Consider the following 17629-nt stretch of genomic DNA (forward strand, 5'->3'; position numbering starts at 1 on the left):
CCATAAAATGCTTAGCATAGTGCTGGGCACAAAGGGAACACTAATAAATGTTACTGTATCATAGATAGAAAGCTATTGTAATACTATAAGATTAGGTGCTATATTCCAGATACAGAACTGTTTTCATTTGCTCCTGTTGCAGTTGGCCTGAGCCTCGGTCACTGCGGTGCTGCATACAGATTCCACACAGAGAGGCTGGTGAGAGTAGGCTTCGTGCCCAAAAGAAAATGTGAACTGATAGAAAAACAAGTCTCTTTTCCACCAACATCTTAGTTGCTGGGATTTGATGGAAACTGTGTTAGATCTCCGACTATTCACGTGCTTCAGCTGTTTTTCAGATAAATATGTATATGACCTTAGAACTGGGAGGCGTCTAGAAGGACCCAGATAACAAGGGCCCGCCGACAGGTGTACGTGTTTCCCCAGAGAGAAGCACGTGGGTTATTAAAATGGGGACCTTGCCCGTTCAACTCTTGGTTTCATTCATTTTTATGAGACATCTGAGGCTTTGCAAATTTGGAAGTTCTGAAGAGGATGGAGGGGGAGGCAGTGGTACCCTCTGCCTTTGAGCTGGTACAGCGGCGTTTACATGATTGTCAGCCATCCTGTCTTCCTCACCGACCTGTCCTCCCCCATACCCGGGAAGAGTCATGGGGGCAGTTGGTGGGGCGTCCCTGCTTGTTTAAAAGAGCCCTTCTCCTTCCGAGTGCGATGAGAAATATATTCTTGTAGGGGTTTTGTTTTCTGTTTTTGATAGGCAACTTCTGGTTTTCAAGAATAAAGTGGAGGAGTCTGTCTCTTCCTTTTCAAACTTGGCCCTGAACCCAGACAAGTAGCATACTTTCCAAAAAGAGGTTCCCACTGTGTTACAGTGCTCAGTTAGTGCCCGAGTGGCCGAGGAACTCGGGGTCAGCAAACACGATGAACGGCCGTGGTTTTGGTCCCTGGGACTGGGGCGTCTCTGCAGTAGGATTGCCGGCCACAGGGGTGTGAGTGAGATGATCTTTGTCACACTCATCGCCTCTCTCCCCACCTCTCTCCCAGATCTGCTTTTACTATGCACGTGGAAGCCGGGCATTCAGCGGTCCCGGAGGAGGGCCCCAAAGATCTTCGCTGTCCTCTCTGCCTCTATCACACCAAATACAAACGCAACATGATTGACCACATCGTGCTGCACCGAGGTAACCATCCTAGATCATTCTTCTTGGGGCGCAGGGGGAGGGTGGCACAGGGGGCGTCTCAGGGAAGCCGTCTCGGGGTGGCAGCTGCACCCTTGCCCTGGGCCCTCACTCCTCACCTCTCCCTGCAAGAAATTATAGCGATCCATCCCAGTGGCAGCCAGCAGGGTAAAAACGTCTTCCCACTGAGAGGGTTTCCTCCCCCTGAGGGAGGCAGAGGTGACGGATTCTGCAGTGAACACCTCTGCAGGGCCTCCCAGCGTGAGGCATTTTTGGTCTGTGAATCCTCTGTTATCACGACCTTGCTGAGGAAGGAGTGAATGAGAAACAGAGTGGGTGGGTGAAGACGCGTAAAAGGCGAAGAGCAGTGGGGTTGTCAGCTGTTCCTCGAAGGAAGGCCAAGATGATTTCCAAAGCAGGATGTGGAATTTCCCTTGAAATGGATGGAGAGAGAAAAATTCTCAGAACGAAACGTGACCTGATAAATATTAGAAAACCCATAGGCTGTGGGCTGAAACTCTGGTTTTAAAGTCTCCTGCCTTTAACCTCTCGTCCGTAAAAAGAGATGTCGGCGATGCCTCTGAGATGGCATGTGAAGTGTCTGGTGTGTTCCATGTGGAGGCATGCTGGGTGTTCCAAGAATGTTGCTTCCTTTGATAATCTGGGAGACGACTTCTAGGTACTTTCTGTTTTCCTTTGAGTTGCATTTACTGCTGGCCAATTAAAACACTGGTAAACAGGCCTCCTCTGCATTGGAAGGAAAAATATGTTTCTGTAAAAATGCCTTTGTCCGGAAGAAATTCAAGCCAGGGGTGGATGGAAAAAGATCACTTGGGTACCCGTTGCCACCTCTCTCTTGTTGCTTCCATCTCCTGACCTTTCCATCTCTTCTTCCTTCCCTCTGTCCGTCTGTCCCTCCTCCTCTTGCTCTTCCTGCCTGCCTTCCTTCTTTTGCCTCTAACCTGGGAAAGCCGTTCGGTATTTACCACATGCATCTCAAAAGCAGTGAGTGTCTTCTGCTGTCCTGCTGAGATGTCACTCATTCTGACATGCTGGATATTAGCATGGGGGCGCATTTTCAAAGTTTCCAGCATTTCCTGAGAGCCACTGCCTTTGGCCAGCGTGACATCTCACCCACATCGGCTGCAAACTGCGGGGAGACTCCACATCCAGCTCCCTCAGCCCTCCTCCTCCCCTGGCACGCCCCTGAGACGTGAGATGCCCACGGGTCGGGATGTCCATGTGGGAGGTTTAGGCCCAAGTCTTGGCCTGAGTGGTCCCTCCTGATGTCCCGCCTCAGTCACCTGGCTTCTGGTCCCCTGGCCTAGGTAGGGGTCAGGCACTCCAGGCCCCTCACTGCTTGGGGCAAGGCCATGAGTCGTGCAGCTGCCGAGCACCCAGAAAAATGAGACCTGACTTGGGCAGTGGGTTCCCTCTCTTTCCCATGTTGCTGCCTGGTGGGATCAGAGCCTTGATGCCTGATGAGCTCCATGACTTTCCCTCCCTGAGCTGAGAATTCAAGAAAGGGGAGGCAGAGAGGTATGAAACGCTTACGGCCTGGCACACAGCCTTGAACGTCACACCTGACACGGGGCCTCACACACGCCGTCCCGCACCTTCCAACCATGCTGGGAGGGGTGATACCCGTTCCTGTGGTCCTCTTTTATGTATATGAAGCTTGAAGCTGGAAAAAAACGACTTTTTCTTTGATTCAGTGGAGTTATTTGTGGTCATGTCACAAAGGATTTAAGACAGTCGTGCAGAACTGTGGGATTAAGAAACAAATGCAGAGATTGGGGCAAAGGCAGAACAAGGAGAAACCCGTTGAAAGTTCACTTGAAAGTTGGAGAAGGCTCCCCTGCACTTGGGGTGCTTGGTGTCTGCCGGGCATTTCTGGGCAGCTGGCCGCAGACTTGACCCTGGGACCCCCGCCTCCTGTGGGAGAGACAAAAACAGGACCAATTGGATTGAGAGCGTTTGCTGGACATTTGGAATTTTGTTCAGGAAATGTTCAGGAATCTGAGATGCTGGAACCCAGGAGGAGTTTCTCCAGTGGGTTCAGCCGAAGGGGACCGTGTATGATGTAGGGAGTGTTGTCCCGGCCATAAATCCAGGGGTGAGTCCCGCGGGCCCGTGAGAGCTGAAGGAGTTTAACCAAAGTCACCCAGCCCGTGAGCAGGGAAGCTAGGAGCCAACCCTGGTCCCGGGGTCCCAGCACTGGCCTGTCACTGGTTACTTAGTCTCTTCTGTTTATTTATAGATTGTTTATATTAAAAGACGCATTGGAGCATATAAATACCGTCCTTGTCGGGGTCAGAAAGTGCACAGTCTGGAATGAATAGGAGCATTTGAGGACTGGTAGTAACGAAGGCAACGTTCAAGGCAGTAACATGGTTACTACTGCTGACTACTTACTAGGTAGCAGGTGCTGTACTGAGTGCTTTCCAATAAGTCATTTTATGGAATTTTCACAAAACCCTAAGTCGTGGGTATTACCGTCATCCCTAATAACGGGGGCAAAAACAGGTTCAGAAGACTGAGCATATTACCCAGGGCTACGTGACTAGTAAGTGACAAGCTGGGATCTGAACCCAGGCTTGCATGCCCCCCCAGCCCATGCCTTTATACCCAGCAGGCATCACTGTCTTGCCCTTGGGAAGGTGACTGGTGTCACTCCGTGGAGCGTTCTAGTGGCTGTGGCATCTGGGTCTGAGGACAGGATGATCTGGAGGCTGGAGGTCAGGGACGAGGACCGCTGAACCGCCGACGGCAGGATGCTGCAGGACAGCCGTGTCGGCCACATGCCCCTGGCCTGGCTTTGGCGTCCATCTCCCTCAGAACGGCAGCTCGGTGGGAAGCAGGTCTCGACAAGTCAAGAGACAGGGTTGGGTATCTGCCTTGAAGTAGGGGCTGGGCTCAAAGTAACAAGACTTGGCTCTTTCTGCACCTGGGCCCTCCTTACTCGGTGGATGGAGAAACAGCTTTGCTCTCTGGGGCCTGCGGTCCAAGATCTTTCAGAGACCTTCGTCAATTAAAATGCTTGGAATGAAAGGCAAGAAAACCAACTTCTGAACTGGCCGTGAGACCCAGCTACTGTTTGCAAGAATAGCGTTTCCGTAGCTTTTTCTCCAGACAAATTGACAAATTTAAATAAGGAGGAGGGGAAAGAGAATCCTTTTCACTCCCAGGAAGTCTGAATGAGAAGTGACTGTGGAGTAATGTTAGCCGTGGCAGACGACAGCACCCCGTTTGCCCGTGCATTCAGCAGACATCCATTATTTGCTCGTTACATGCCACGCCCAGCCGACTTCTTTGGATCAGATGGGGTATGTGAGACCCAAGGAGATGAAGGGGTGCATAAGTAGAGATAAGACCGTGAGTGGCAAGTGTCAAGGGTGTTCACAGTGGCAGATACAGTTCTGTTTGGGGTAAGGAAAGTGCTGGAGGCGGGTGGCTTTCAGACTGAGCCACCGTAACGTTTCAACAGGCAGCGCAGACTTAAGGTGGGGTGTATTCGTTTTCTGGGGGACTTAACACAACAAAGATGTGTTCTCTTACCATCTGGGAGCCTGGGAGTTTGAAATCCAGCTGTTCGCAGGGCGGTGCTCCCTCTGAAGGTATGAGGGGAGAATCCTTCCTTGGCTCTTCTCAGCTTCTGGGGGTTCCCGACTTTCCTTGGTGCCCCTTTGTCTTGTAGCTGCCTCCCCCCAGTCTCTGCGTCTGTCCACACACGGCCTTCTGTTCTGAGTGTGTGTCCGTGCGCCCTCTCCTCTTACCAAGACACCAGGTTTTATGCCCACCCTAACCCAGTATGACCTCATCTTGACTAACGACATCTGCAGAGACCCCGTGTCCCAACGAGGTCTGAGAGTCCTTTGTGGACAGACATTTCTGGGGGACACTTGTTGGTGGGGAGGAAAATTTTTAACAAATTTAGGAGAGTGGAAGCAAGATGTGTTGACAGAGGAGGGAGTTCAACTGTTCTGAACTGAATGGGAGGCAAGGTTGGAAAGGGATGTTCCGGCCGAATGAAGGAAGGCTTAGGTACCAACGCAGGAGTGGAACGTTACTCAGGAGACAGATGGGATGCTCGGGTGTGGAGGAGACACCGGGAGAATTCTAATTTAGCAAAGATTGAAGCCAGGGATTATAGACCCATGTCTCTGAGGAACTCTGAACTTAGGTCAGATCCACGTTGGGTGAGATTGGCCACAACTGGACCGGTTTAATCCTGGAACGCTGAAGCCGTGAGACCTCTGTTTCCAGGAGAAAGTTGGTGGTAGGACTTTTGGTGGGTTTTCTTTCCTGCAGCAAATACTTATAGAGCACCCAGCACAGGCTAGCAGTGTCTCAAGCCTGAGGGACACAGCCATGAAGAGGCAGGCAAGGTTTGCGCCCTGAAAGAGCTTGAACTTCCGTGGGAAGCGTGACAGTGCGCGAGGACATCATTAGTTTCAGGAGTCCCTTTCCATTAATTTTATCACCCCGGAAGCACAGTGCCTCCTGCACAGCTTTGCCTAGATGTACCTTGGATGCTTAGAATGGACCTGAAAAATCAGGCACGGATTAAATTACCGACACGAAACAATTTTGCCAAATATTGCTGTCATAGTCAGGGAGGTGTGTAATCACCGAGACTGCTCTCCAGCTGGCATATTCACTTAGTTTCTGTTTCCCAGCCTGTAGCCTCAACACAGAGACAAACGCTGAATTTATCTGACCCCTGCAGGTAGGTATCTTTTTGGAGCAGAACTCATCTCCCCTTACTGATCTGATCAGTATCACTTTTCTTGAGAAAAGAAAAAAAAATCTGAGACAAGACAGTCTTTAATTTTATTCGGTGAAATTACTTGTTCGTCTCTTATCCATCAAATACTTATGCCTGTTAGAATTAGAGGTGGGGGAGGGGAGAGCATGCACGAGGTCCTGGGTTCAACCCCCAGTACCTCCATTAAAATAAACAAGTAAACCGAATTATTTCTTGCCCCCCCCCCGGAAGTTTTTTTAATTAAAGTGAATAATAATAAAGATTTAAAAGAAAAAATAAAGAGTCAGAGATGCAGTTCCCAGCTCTCTCTGGCTTGAGGATGGGAGCCTGGCGAAGGTCAGACTTCTTACAGGAGCTGCTGTGTTTCCGTTTATGTGTGTCTGTCATGCTTGTATTTGGGGATGGTGGCTTTCTGATACTCAGCCCCTGTCACCCATTCGGCTGAGAGAAGTAGCAGGTGGATCTTGGGTTTGGCCCAGAGTGGGTGTTGGCCCTGTATGATAATCTACATTCAGAGTTTATTGGAGTGAATGACTTCCAAATCTCTCCCTGAATCATTTAGGCCTGGCGCGTGGTGGGGAGGAAACCCACGTGTGCTGTGATCGGCCTTTCAGGAAGGATTTTTACTTGGTGACTTCACGGTGATGTGGTTTTTTGCACGGTTTTGAGCAGAAGTGACCCCACCCCCACCCCCACCCCCCGGTAGTTGAAATTCTGCAGATTTTCCCCCCAGCACCACATGAGCTTGACGGCACACACTTGCGGGCTCTGGTTGGACCCGAGCACCCCCGAGCTTCCGCCTGGCGCTGCCCCAGGGCCCAGCCTCCCGTGGGTTTTATGTCCAGCTGCAGCGCCGAGCATCTTTGGAGGATGTGGAGATGAGAGACGTTCTCTCTTGGAGTCGCACGGGTGAAGTCATAATATTTATGCAGCCAGTGCTGGAAGCTGAGTCACAATGAGTGTGATTCAGGCCTTGATTTCTTACCCAAGGTAATTTCGAGAGGTGTGAAGTCAAGAAAGACCCACAGTTGTTGCTGCCCCCGTAGGAAGAGCTCGGAGCTTCTGTAGCTGAGACCGGCTCAGGCCGAACCTGGAAACATTCCAGTCCCTCGCTGTATGTCCTTCCCCCGCCTCGAACATGAATAACCTCATTCAGAAAACGCTGTCTGTCATTCGCCCGCCTTGCAGAATCTGTCTTGTTTTTTTATCTTGGTCGTGTCAGCCATGTTTGTGGAAAGGGAAAAAAAGGTTAACTTTTTTCTAAAACGAACATGCACATAAGGAGGAGACTTGAGATGCTGGCAGTGTCTTAGTTTGGAAGTGGGAAGTCTTGCCTTTCTGAGTAGGTTAAGCAGGGAAGTTACCATTTTTTGAAATCCAGAAGATATTTGGAAGAAATTCAGATAGAAATGGTCACCTTAGACACTGATGGCTCTTGCAATCTTGAACTATTAGGAATGAGAGGCTTGTAAGTGCACTGCGTAAGGTTCGGATGTGCCGCCCTGAGGGTCGTTCGCAGGAGTGATGGAGAAGGATGATGTCGAAGGGCCGGAGACCCAGGCTCCCGGGCCACAACTTGGTGCTGAGCTAGAGGCAGTAGCTTAACAGATACACTCTCAGCTTCCACTGAAGGTAATCAGACTGACTCTGCAGGGCGTTATGCGGTAAAAAGTCGCCGTGATGGGGGAACGCCTAACCAGGCTTGATTCCGCCTAACCAGGCTTGAGACTTAGTAAATGGGAGTGGCCGTTCATGTTAATTGGCATTATTTTGACTCCCAGGGATTATTCTGAGTGCTCCTGATTTTGTATAAAGGTCACTTTGACACACATCGTGAAATTGGAAACTGCAAAAAAAAAAAAAAAAAACTTACCACAGTGGTAGAGGAATTGAAAAGGAGACCTGTCGAAAGACAAGTTTGAAAGAACCGATCATTTCCAGGGGAGAAGGGAAGACAGGGAGGTAACAGAATGACTGTCTTCCAGGGTTGGAGGTATCCTGACCTGGAAGATCGTAGGCAGCTCTTCCCCATCCCCAGTGGGGTCAGCAAACTGGGGCAGACGGGACTGGCTGGAGCCAAAGAATGAACATGGAAGCAGGAGAAATGACAGAATAGAAATCAGGCGCAGAGAGAGAGAGAGAGCGAGTGAGCGAGCGAGCACGCAAGGGAGGATGCACATCTCAAAGAAGGTGCCAGAAAAGTTCATGCCAACACTCGTTGCGAACTCCTGAAGGATAGTGTGTGGGGGGCAGTCCTCTTGGTTCAGCCTGCACCCCTGTCTCTTGCCAACTGCTCACGGCTCGTGTCCCCGCACGTCTTCCCAGAGCAGCCCGACCTGCTGCTTGGCACTTGGTTTGGAGTGGTGTCTCACCCCAAGTCCATCGCACCTCCTCAGGATGCAGTTGTCTGGAGGCATTTTCAGTAGCCAAAACTGGGGAGGAGGGAGTGCTGCTGGCATTGGTGGGTAGGGACCAGAGACGCTGATAAACACCCTACAACGCACAGGAAACCCCCCCGCCCCCAGCAAATGTTGTATCTGGCACCTAAATATCAGTAGTGCGACTGTTGAGAAACCCTGAATTAGAGGAGTGAGTAGAACGCCGTAGCCCGGGCTTTCTTAAAGCTCGTTAGTTTACGCCGGAGCATTTTTTCCTTCCGTTTACACCAAACCATGGCACTGAATGGTTAGAAGACTGTTAAAACATTTGCTATTCTCAGAAAATGTGTGGATTCCATTATAATCATGTGTTTCTTAGCTGCCTGCTCTACTTTGGTTTAAAAATATTTATATTTCTAAATAAGCGACTGATTCTTTGTATAGGGAAAATAACATATGCATTAGAGCTCCAGGGAGTTCGCTGCAGACCCCAGCTTCCGCACTGCCTCTGCCCAGCATTTTGCTGGCCAATTAATCGCTGCATTCAAATACTCCCAAGGCAGTGGCCGCCCTGCGGTGAGAATGTGCGGGCTGAGGCTGCCGCTGGGTGGGGAGAATTCCCCAGGGGCCAGGCACAGCCCACCGACAAAGGGAGGCTCCCTGAGTGAGTGGCTTCAGCGCAAACAGACTGATGCTCTGGAAATGTTGCTCCTCAGTGATTCTGAGAATAAATCGCGCTTTCCTGAGTTAATAATACATTGCTGTTTCCAAATAATATAAGTATATGTTGTGTGCGTCCATTTGTAAACTTTCGGAGTCTTCTGAAATCCAGACACAGCATGAAAACACACGCTATATTTGATCCTTGCATAAATAGCACAGATTTTAATTTTATCCCAGTTATGGATATCTGGCGCGTGCGCCGATACTCTGGGCAGACTGGTGTGAAATTTAATTTGAGCAGTTAAACACGAGGGTGAGAGAGTACAGAATAAACAAGCCCGCGCACTTCCAGCCCTCCAGCATTTGGTATGTTAACGGGAGAGGCACCCAAATCCTCTCTCTCTTTTATTCTCTCCCTTGTGACAATCAGATTACAGATTGTCTGAAAAGGCGCAAATCCTCCATATCGCCCACACCACCCCCATATCCCCCGGAATGTTGCCTGCAGCCATTTCATCTGCGTGAGCGCTTCCGAGTTGGAGGTTCTGTGAATGAAAGTGTCCGGGTTTCTTTGTTTTCAGATTTGATCTTAGATTAGGGATTCCCTTGGTTAAAAAAAACAAAAGGAAAAGTATCTCCTTGAGAACATCTTGGAAGGGGAAACAGGAATGGAATTGGAAATGGTGGGAAATGACGGATTTGCGTTCGGGGGACAGGCGTGCGGATCTCAGCTGGGCCAGTTACAGAGGCTGTGACCTTTGGAGAGTTACTTAAAAGCTTGGTTCCTCACCTGACTAATTTGTAAAAATGGGAGTAACTCCAGGCAGATAGAGCTGCTAGGGAGGTACACAGTGGTGGCACATAAGTGCTCAGAGAATGTCAAGTTTCCTTCCCCCTTAAAGACATCTGTAAATCCAGCCCAGATACCACTTGCTGAGGAAGTAGGACATGCTAATAATGGTTGCTGTTGATAATCATTCTTATTGGTAAAAGTTCCATTCTTTTCTCCTTTAATCACCTCCCCCGGGAATTAGCCAGCACTTTGCAGCCTGCTCATCCCTATTTATAGGCCATTCTGGGTATGAAGTGCGCAGAGCTTTTGGCCTTAAAAGCCCCCACAGGTACCAGCGGACCGCGTTGATTTGGGGGTTGTGGGAGGGACAGTGTGCATGTGCGTGCACTTCACGGACCCGGAAGGACTGGCCACGCTGAACGGGTGAGTTTCTCCTAATACTCGCCAGAAGGGACACTGCTTTCCATCAGTCAACGTTCCCGTCTTTCTATCCAATTTGTTTCCACAGAAGAGCGCGTGGTCCCCATTGAAGTGTGCCGGTCCAAACTGTCCAAATACTTGCAGGGAGTAGTTTTCCGCTGCGATAAGTGTACCTTCACCTGCTCCAGTGACGAGAGCCTCCAGCAACACATAGAGAAGCACAATGAACTGAAACCTTACAAATGCCAGCTCTGCTACTACGAGACCAAGCACACGGAGGAACTGGACAGCCACCTGCGGGACGAGCATAAGGTACACTGGCCCGCGCCCTCTGCCTCTCGGCCCCAGCGCCCCCGTGGGAGGGGCCGGGCTGAGCTGTCACCCCCGCGGCGTGCGAGGCGGAGACGCGAACTAAGCAGGGGTGAAATGCGGTGCGTTTTATTCTGTTAGGGAAGGACTGTAAGGTCCTTTTAGACTGGAACGCACAGATGGGGGAAGGCAAATCGCCCCGACCCTCCTCAAGCCCAGCCGCTTAACATTTTTGGTCTCTTCGATGCCCGCTTTCCTTTGCTTTATATAATTATCATTATACCTTCCAGGAAATAGCCTGCCTTCCTTTTAAAAACCTTATCCTAACTGGGAGTAATTTTTCCATATTTTTTTGAACATATTATCACAAAGGTTGATGAACTTCTTCTGTAAAGGGCCAGGTAGTAAATATCTCAGGTTTTGCAGGCCAGATGGTCTCAGTGGCAACTAGTCAACTCCACCCTTGTTGCAAGAAAGCAGCCCCAGGCCAGACATAAATGAATGGGCGTGGCTGCGTTCCAATAAAACTTTATTTACAAAAATAGGCGACAGGCCGTGGACCCCTGCTTGCTGCCAGCCCCCGTGTCCCTCAATCTTGGAGGCTGTTTCTGGTATATTGCTGACTCCAAACATTTTCCAGGCATTGCTGCTCATGTCAGAACATGACAAGGACTGTCAGATATGTGTTTTATTTGGGGAGGGAATAAACTAGTACAGGACATAAAATAAGGGGTTTAGGAAGAAAATGCTCTTCCGAAAGTCAGCTGGCCAGAGGGTGAATCACACAGGACGGCTTCCTCACTTCTCTTAGGACGTATCTGGCACATCAAGTATTGAGACACTTGTTGCTGGTTTTGTATATTGTCCAGTTGGCGGGGTGGGGAGATGTGGTGAGTATTTGCTTCATGAAAAGAGCCCATTGAATTGTTTTCTAATTAACCAACAAATCCAAACCATCTAGTGAGTGTTTACTTAAGGCACAATGAGAAGCACTTTGGATATTGTTTCCTTTTTCCTTGCTCTGTGTCCTGTCAGTGGAAACAGAGTTTCTCTCTTTTGGACTTACCAACCCAAGTTATTAAAGATTCCTGTCTGAATCTAGAATTTTCCTGCAGGGTGTTGAGAGAGAGAAGGCTGAGCTCGGTCAGCCATCTACAGTTGATGCTAACTTTTTATGCCAACTTCTCTGCTTTGGAATGTGTTCGTTTTCTAATGTGTCCACCCAAAGAATAAAAGCAGAGGAGAGCCCAAATTACCTCCCTTACAAACCTTCATACTCTTTCTTAGTCAAACTGGGCATTTCTGCCCCCAGACCGAAAGGAAAATCACTCATCCTTTTCAAGCCAAGCTTTCTCTATCCACACACATGTGTCTTATTTACGTAACCACCTCGGATCTTTTTTTATTATAGAGTTGAGGCCATCAGGCTGGTATTTTGGGGATGGAGCAAAACAGGAAGATAAATTTTTCCCCAGTTGTTGCACAGTAGCTGTGAGTCACTGGGGAAATCCAGAGAAGGCTGGAAACCATACCAGATGTGGAAGCAGGGGCTCCCCGAGCAGCCGTGGACCGTGGAGGACTTTGGAATATGCATCAGGCAAACGGGTTACTCAAGAAACGAGGGGCCCCATTTAGACCTTTTGGAGCCAGACAGACGTGGGTTTGAATTTTGTCTCCACCATTTACTCTGCAGCTTCAGCAAGTTACTTACATTTCTGTGTCTGTTCCCTGATTTCTAAATGGGAATTGTTACTCCTTTCTCGGAAGTTTTACAAGATTAAGTGAAGACCTGGTATTTCCCACGCTTTGAGACCCATGTCAAACAGTCTGTGAATTGAACTGTGCTCCAGTGTATCAGCAGCGTATCAGAAAGGCAGTCATGTTCCTAAAGACCTAAAACAGACTTGAAAATCACTAACTGTACTTCCGCATTTTAGACATGGTCTTTGATGGGTTTTATTTTCACTGTGCTGTGCTAGGTTCTTTCATGTTACTCCCTCTCATGGTCGACCAGCTTATTAAGTCCAGTGAGCGTCTAACTGAGGCTGAAGGATTGCCGCTCGCGGCATGCCTGATGATTTTCATCTTTGTCTCAGCTGCTTTGTTAAAGTTCATGAGACTCATGCTTTTTTACTCTTCCTTCTTTTCTAAATGAATATAAAATGCAGTTTGAAGTTTTGAAATAATTCTCCAAGCACGAGTTTATAAACAAAGATAGCAGTGCTGCTGAAACGGAATTTTGGACTGATAGGCAGTGACCTTATGCACTAATTAAAAATGGTCATTCTTTGGGATGAAGGATGTCTGGAAGTCTGATTTCAGTGTTCATGAAAAGGGTACAGGAGTGTCAATATACAATGTACTAAAGGGAAGTTCGCTAACGAGTGAAATACAAAAGTCAAGAACCATAAGGCAAGAACAAGAAATTAAAGCCATAAGAATTGGAAAGGAAGAAATAAAACTATTTTTGTTCACAGACAGTGTGATCTTTATAGGCAAACAATCCTAAATAATCTATTTAAAAAGCTGCTAGAATATTAGTTTAGCAGAGTTGCGGGATACAAGGTCAATATACGAACATCAATTCTGTTTGTATATACTAGTAATGGATGATCTGAAAATGAAATTTTAAGATCAGTTTCATTTACAGTAACAGCAAGCAGAATAAAATGCTTAAGAATGAGCATTGCGATAATAAGAACTGTGAAAGCTGTATGCTGAAAACTACAAAATGTTATTGAGAGAAATCAAAGAACAAAGTGAAGGCAGTATGTATCATATCTGTGAATTGGAAGACTCACTACTGGTCATGCTTCCCGGACTGATTTACAGGTTCAATGTAATCAATCTGTCAGAATTGCACTAGGCTTTTTTTCTTGAGCAGAAATTGACAAGCTGGTACTAAAGTGTATGTGGAAATGCAAAGGACCTAGAATAGCCTCAACAGTATGGACAAAGAACAAAATGGGAAGACTTGCCCTTGATTTCAGAACTTTTACTATAAAGCTGCAGTAATCCAGAGAGTATGGTGATGGCGTAAGGACGGACATATGGCTCGGTGGTGCAAAAGGAAAAGTCCAGGAATAAACCCTAATATATGAGGTCATTTGATGTTCATCAGAGGTGCCAGGGTAATAAGGAAGGGATAATTTTTCAACAATCTGTTACAGTTGGATTTCCATAAGGAAAATAGTGATCGTTGACTCTTATGTCACTCCCAACACAAAAATTAAACCCAAATGGATTATAAACCTCAACGTATGAGCTAAAACTATAAGCTAGAAAAATTTTTTAAATTTTCCTTGGGTTAGGGAAAAAATCTTAGCTGTGATTCAAAAGCTATGAACATTAAAAGAAAAAAAAATCAATAAATTAGATGTCATCAAAATTGAAAGTCTTGCTCTTCAGAAGACACCATTAAGAAAATGAAGAGATAAGAAACAGATTGGAAGCAAATATTTGCAAAGTAACTGATGAGGGACTTCAACCAAAATACATAAAGAATTTTGCAACTCAGTAAAAAGAAGATAAACAATTCCATTAAAAATGAGAAAAAGATTTGAATAGACGCTTTACCCATGAGGATATGCAAATAGCAAATGATCACGTGGAAAGATGCTTCCTTAACAGGACTCATCATTCAGGAAATGCAGATTCAAACAATAGTTAAGACATAACTACCAACCCACTAGAATGGCTAAAATTACGAAGGCTGATAGCATCAAAGTGTTAGCAAGGATGTGGAGAAACTGGAAATCTCATACAGGGCTGACTGGAATGTGTAATGGCACGTGTACTGTGGAGCATTTTGGCAACTTGTTTAAAAGTTAAACATACACTTAACCAGCCGATCCAGGAAGCCTACTCCCTCATCAGGTGGTTGGATAAATAAAATGTGCTATATCCACACAATGGAATACTACTTCTCATAAAATATGTGAACAACCGATACATGTAACAAACAGTATGGCTGAGTCTCAAAAACATGATGTCAAATGGACAGAAGCCAGACACAAAAGACTACATATCGTATGATTTCATTTAGATGAACTTTTCTAGAAAAGGCAGAACTAAGGAGACAAAGCAGATCAGAAGTTGCAGGATATGAGGGTCCTTCTTAAGACTAAAGAAGAAGAAGGTGATGAGGGTTGTACAAATGTATACATTTACTAAAACTCAGTGAAATGTTCATTTAAAATAGATTAATTTTATGGTAAGTAAATTGTATCTCAATTCCTAAAAGATGTAAGTTCCCCAGGACCTGACCCATGGTAGGTCCTCAATAAATGTTCATTTTCTGTAGTCTTTTCTTATTATGAAGTTGATCCCAGGAACAGATAGTTCTATGAAGATGCTTGAGATCCAGGTAAACGTGTAAACTGCCAAAACTCAAATGTGCAGTAGACTTAGCAGTTGGTTTTAAACTAAGGTTTAGTTTTTTTCTAGTTACACGAGGTGTTGAGTGCGTTTCTCCTTACGTCCTTCTGTGAATAGCTTCAGGTGGTTTTGTGTGGCGGAGAGAATCCATACAAGAGACGAAAAGACACTGCAGGATGTGTTTGCAGTCAAAGGATTTCATTAAACAGAACTGGACTTTCAAAACTGGACTCCTGAATTCTGCCTGCAAAGCTTTTAAACCTCAGGAATGTCTAAAGATGTCAGACTGTATCATTCATGGCCTGGACAGAATACCGATTCAGTGGAAAGGGTCCTTGGAGTCAAATAAACCGTTCCATTTAAGAACCAAGTTCTCAAGTGCCCTGGATTCACACTGCTGTGTTTATCCTCAGAAGCCAACGTGAAGTAGAAAGGGGAAGACAATCAGCACCTTCATTTTTCAGGTGACACAGAATCTTGTCTTCCTAGACCTTTATCTCTGCACCAGCGAACAAGGAATCACTTCTCATCTCTTAGAATCTAAGGTAAACGGTCCAGGCTCTTTGAAATTTTAGTTTTTCATCCTTCAACTCCCCGTCTTTTCTCTCTCACTAGGTCTTCTAGAGGCACAATATTCTATTCTTTCATTCCCTCCCTCCGTATGCACCCTTCCCAAGCTGAAATCATGTTAGTAGTGCCATGTATTGGCAATACTGGTGTATGAGAAAGACTTAACATTTCTAGGAACCTTGAAGTCATGGAAAAAGCCCAAACCTTGCTCTTCTCACATTTGAAAAAAACACATACATTTTTCTTTGAAGAAAGTTTAAGGAGATGCTATACCTTGTTAGTGTTCTTTATGATTCTGAAGTCTCTTTGCTAGTTTAGGGAACATAAAAATATATTATCTCTAACTTGGTTTGCTCGTAAAATTGTCATGTTCGCGATATTAAATTTAGAAGGATAGTCTATTCAGGCAATACACAGTCACTAATTGAATTTACTTTGAAATGTTTTTAATTTTTTATACAAATGGAGCCTTGGGCGGCTGAACTCTAAGGAACTCGTATCTCTTACTTTTTGTCAGTTTGGAGGAAGCAGCAGAACATTCAGCTCAGGAGGAATCGCCAGCGTTTTAGTTATTCCAGTAAAATTGTTCCGCTTTCTGGACTAGTGAAATCCACAGTGGCCAAAAAAAAAAAAAAAAAAAAAAAAAAAAGTCACATAGAATATTGGTTTCCAGTGAAGGAAATGAGAAGAAATAAAACAAAAGGAGAGCCTTCCCCGACTCCAAATCAGGAAATACACCTTTGGCCACATTTTTTTTTTGGACCGCGTTTCACGTCTCAACTAAGTCTAGCAGCTCTGGCTTTATCAGCTCCGAGGATTCCTGCAAACTGGAAGTGCTTCCAGGAGATTATGTCATTTCATCTCTGCTTTCCCTCATGTTAGTTGTTTCTCAGCCATAGACCCGTTTCTTTCATATCCTTTGGAAGACAAGTCAGCAGTAGATGAGCAAGGTGTGGTCATTTTTCAGAGGGATGTGCCTGGCAGAACCTTACATGGTATTTCTCAAGCAGACATTTGAAGATGTTCTTTTCCTGTAACCCTTTGAAACTATCCCCTAAACTCTCCAGCCAAAACTAACGGCTCCTGCTTCCAAGCTTCCATAGAACTTTCCTTCTTCCTCCCCTAAGGCACGCATTTCATGCAACCTCAACTCACACTTAACCCTTAACAAGCCTCCGTCTTGCCGTGGAGGGCAGCGTTCTAAATATTTACTTCTCTTTTCTTCTGAAATCTAACCACAGTGTTCTGCATACAAGAAAGGCTCCAGGAGCTGGTTGCTAAATAAATCAATAAATGGAATCACTTTTCAAATAGGAGATTTGGGGTATCCTGTTTGTCCAAATAAGCCTGTTTGTGGCGGCAGCAGCATCTCTGCCTCGATTTCGAGTTCGGGAGATCGGCAGCAGCTCAGTTGGCCGACAGCAAAGTTCTTTGACTTTCTTGGTGCATTTCATGCAGCTTTCTTGAGTGCTTATGACTGGAGGTAGGCTGAGGTTCTCGAAGTGATGGATTTTGTCTGTGCTTTGGCTAAGTCAGGTCTGTTCTAACTCAGTGATCGCAAAGGAAAGTGGATCTCTCCTTGACTTCGGTGCTCTGTCCCCTTCTGGTACTTGACCATCCTATATTCTTACTGTTCTTAGAAAGATTTTTATTTTGAAGAAAAGATTCTCAAAAGCTTCCAGTTCTTCAATCCCATCAAATTTTGGAACGAACATCACTGTCACGATACTTTTTTCTTCCTCCTTCTTGTGTTCAGCCAGTATCCCATGGGTAATTTTTTACATATTTTGCAAGTAATTTTGCTTTTTGACGGTTGATTTGCATTCTCAGGGGGAAAGCTGGAGCTGTGTCATCTGAAGATGTGGGTTCTGACCCTGGCTTTACCACTTGTGTTCCAGTTTTCCTCGTCTACCATCATGCAAGATAACACATCTAGCAGGATGATCATAAGGGTTAAGCAATACATGTAAAAACGACTGGATGAGTTTTTAGCATAGAATAGATAGATACTTGGTAAGTGCTGAAACAAAATCTTTTACAAAATGTCCGATTTGATTTCTCTCGTTAGTAAGCAAATTTATATCATGGCATGACTGTTACAAAGGTCTTCATACTTTATGACCTCCTGTGGGTTTTTATGTTACTGGTAAATTCAAATCTTGTGTGTTGTGTG

General features: G+C 46.1%; 1 protein-coding gene across 8 annotated transcripts in view; it reads left to right on the forward strand.

The window, feature by feature from the left end:
• Positions 1-17629, forward strand: part of ZNF462 (zinc finger protein 462) — a 134482-nt gene that overhangs the window by 102196 nt on the left and 14657 nt on the right. For all 8 annotated transcript variants that reach the window (XR_004319382.1, XM_032478129.1, XM_032478128.1 and 5 more), the window contains 2 exons: positions 1045-1181; positions 10289-10512. Coding sequence is in view for 7 of the 8 variants with exons in the window: in XM_032478129.1 (XP_032334020.1) it covers positions 1045-1181; positions 10289-10512 (361 nt within the window). In the remaining variant the exon portion in view is untranslated. The remainder of the gene's footprint in view (positions 1-1044; positions 1182-10288; positions 10513-17629) is intronic.

This window comes from Camelus ferus, chromosome 4 (assembly GCF_009834535.1).
Source record: "Camelus ferus isolate YT-003-E chromosome 4, BCGSAC_Cfer_1.0, whole genome shotgun sequence".
NCBI lineage: Eukaryota > Metazoa > Chordata > Mammalia > Artiodactyla > Camelidae > Camelus > Camelus ferus.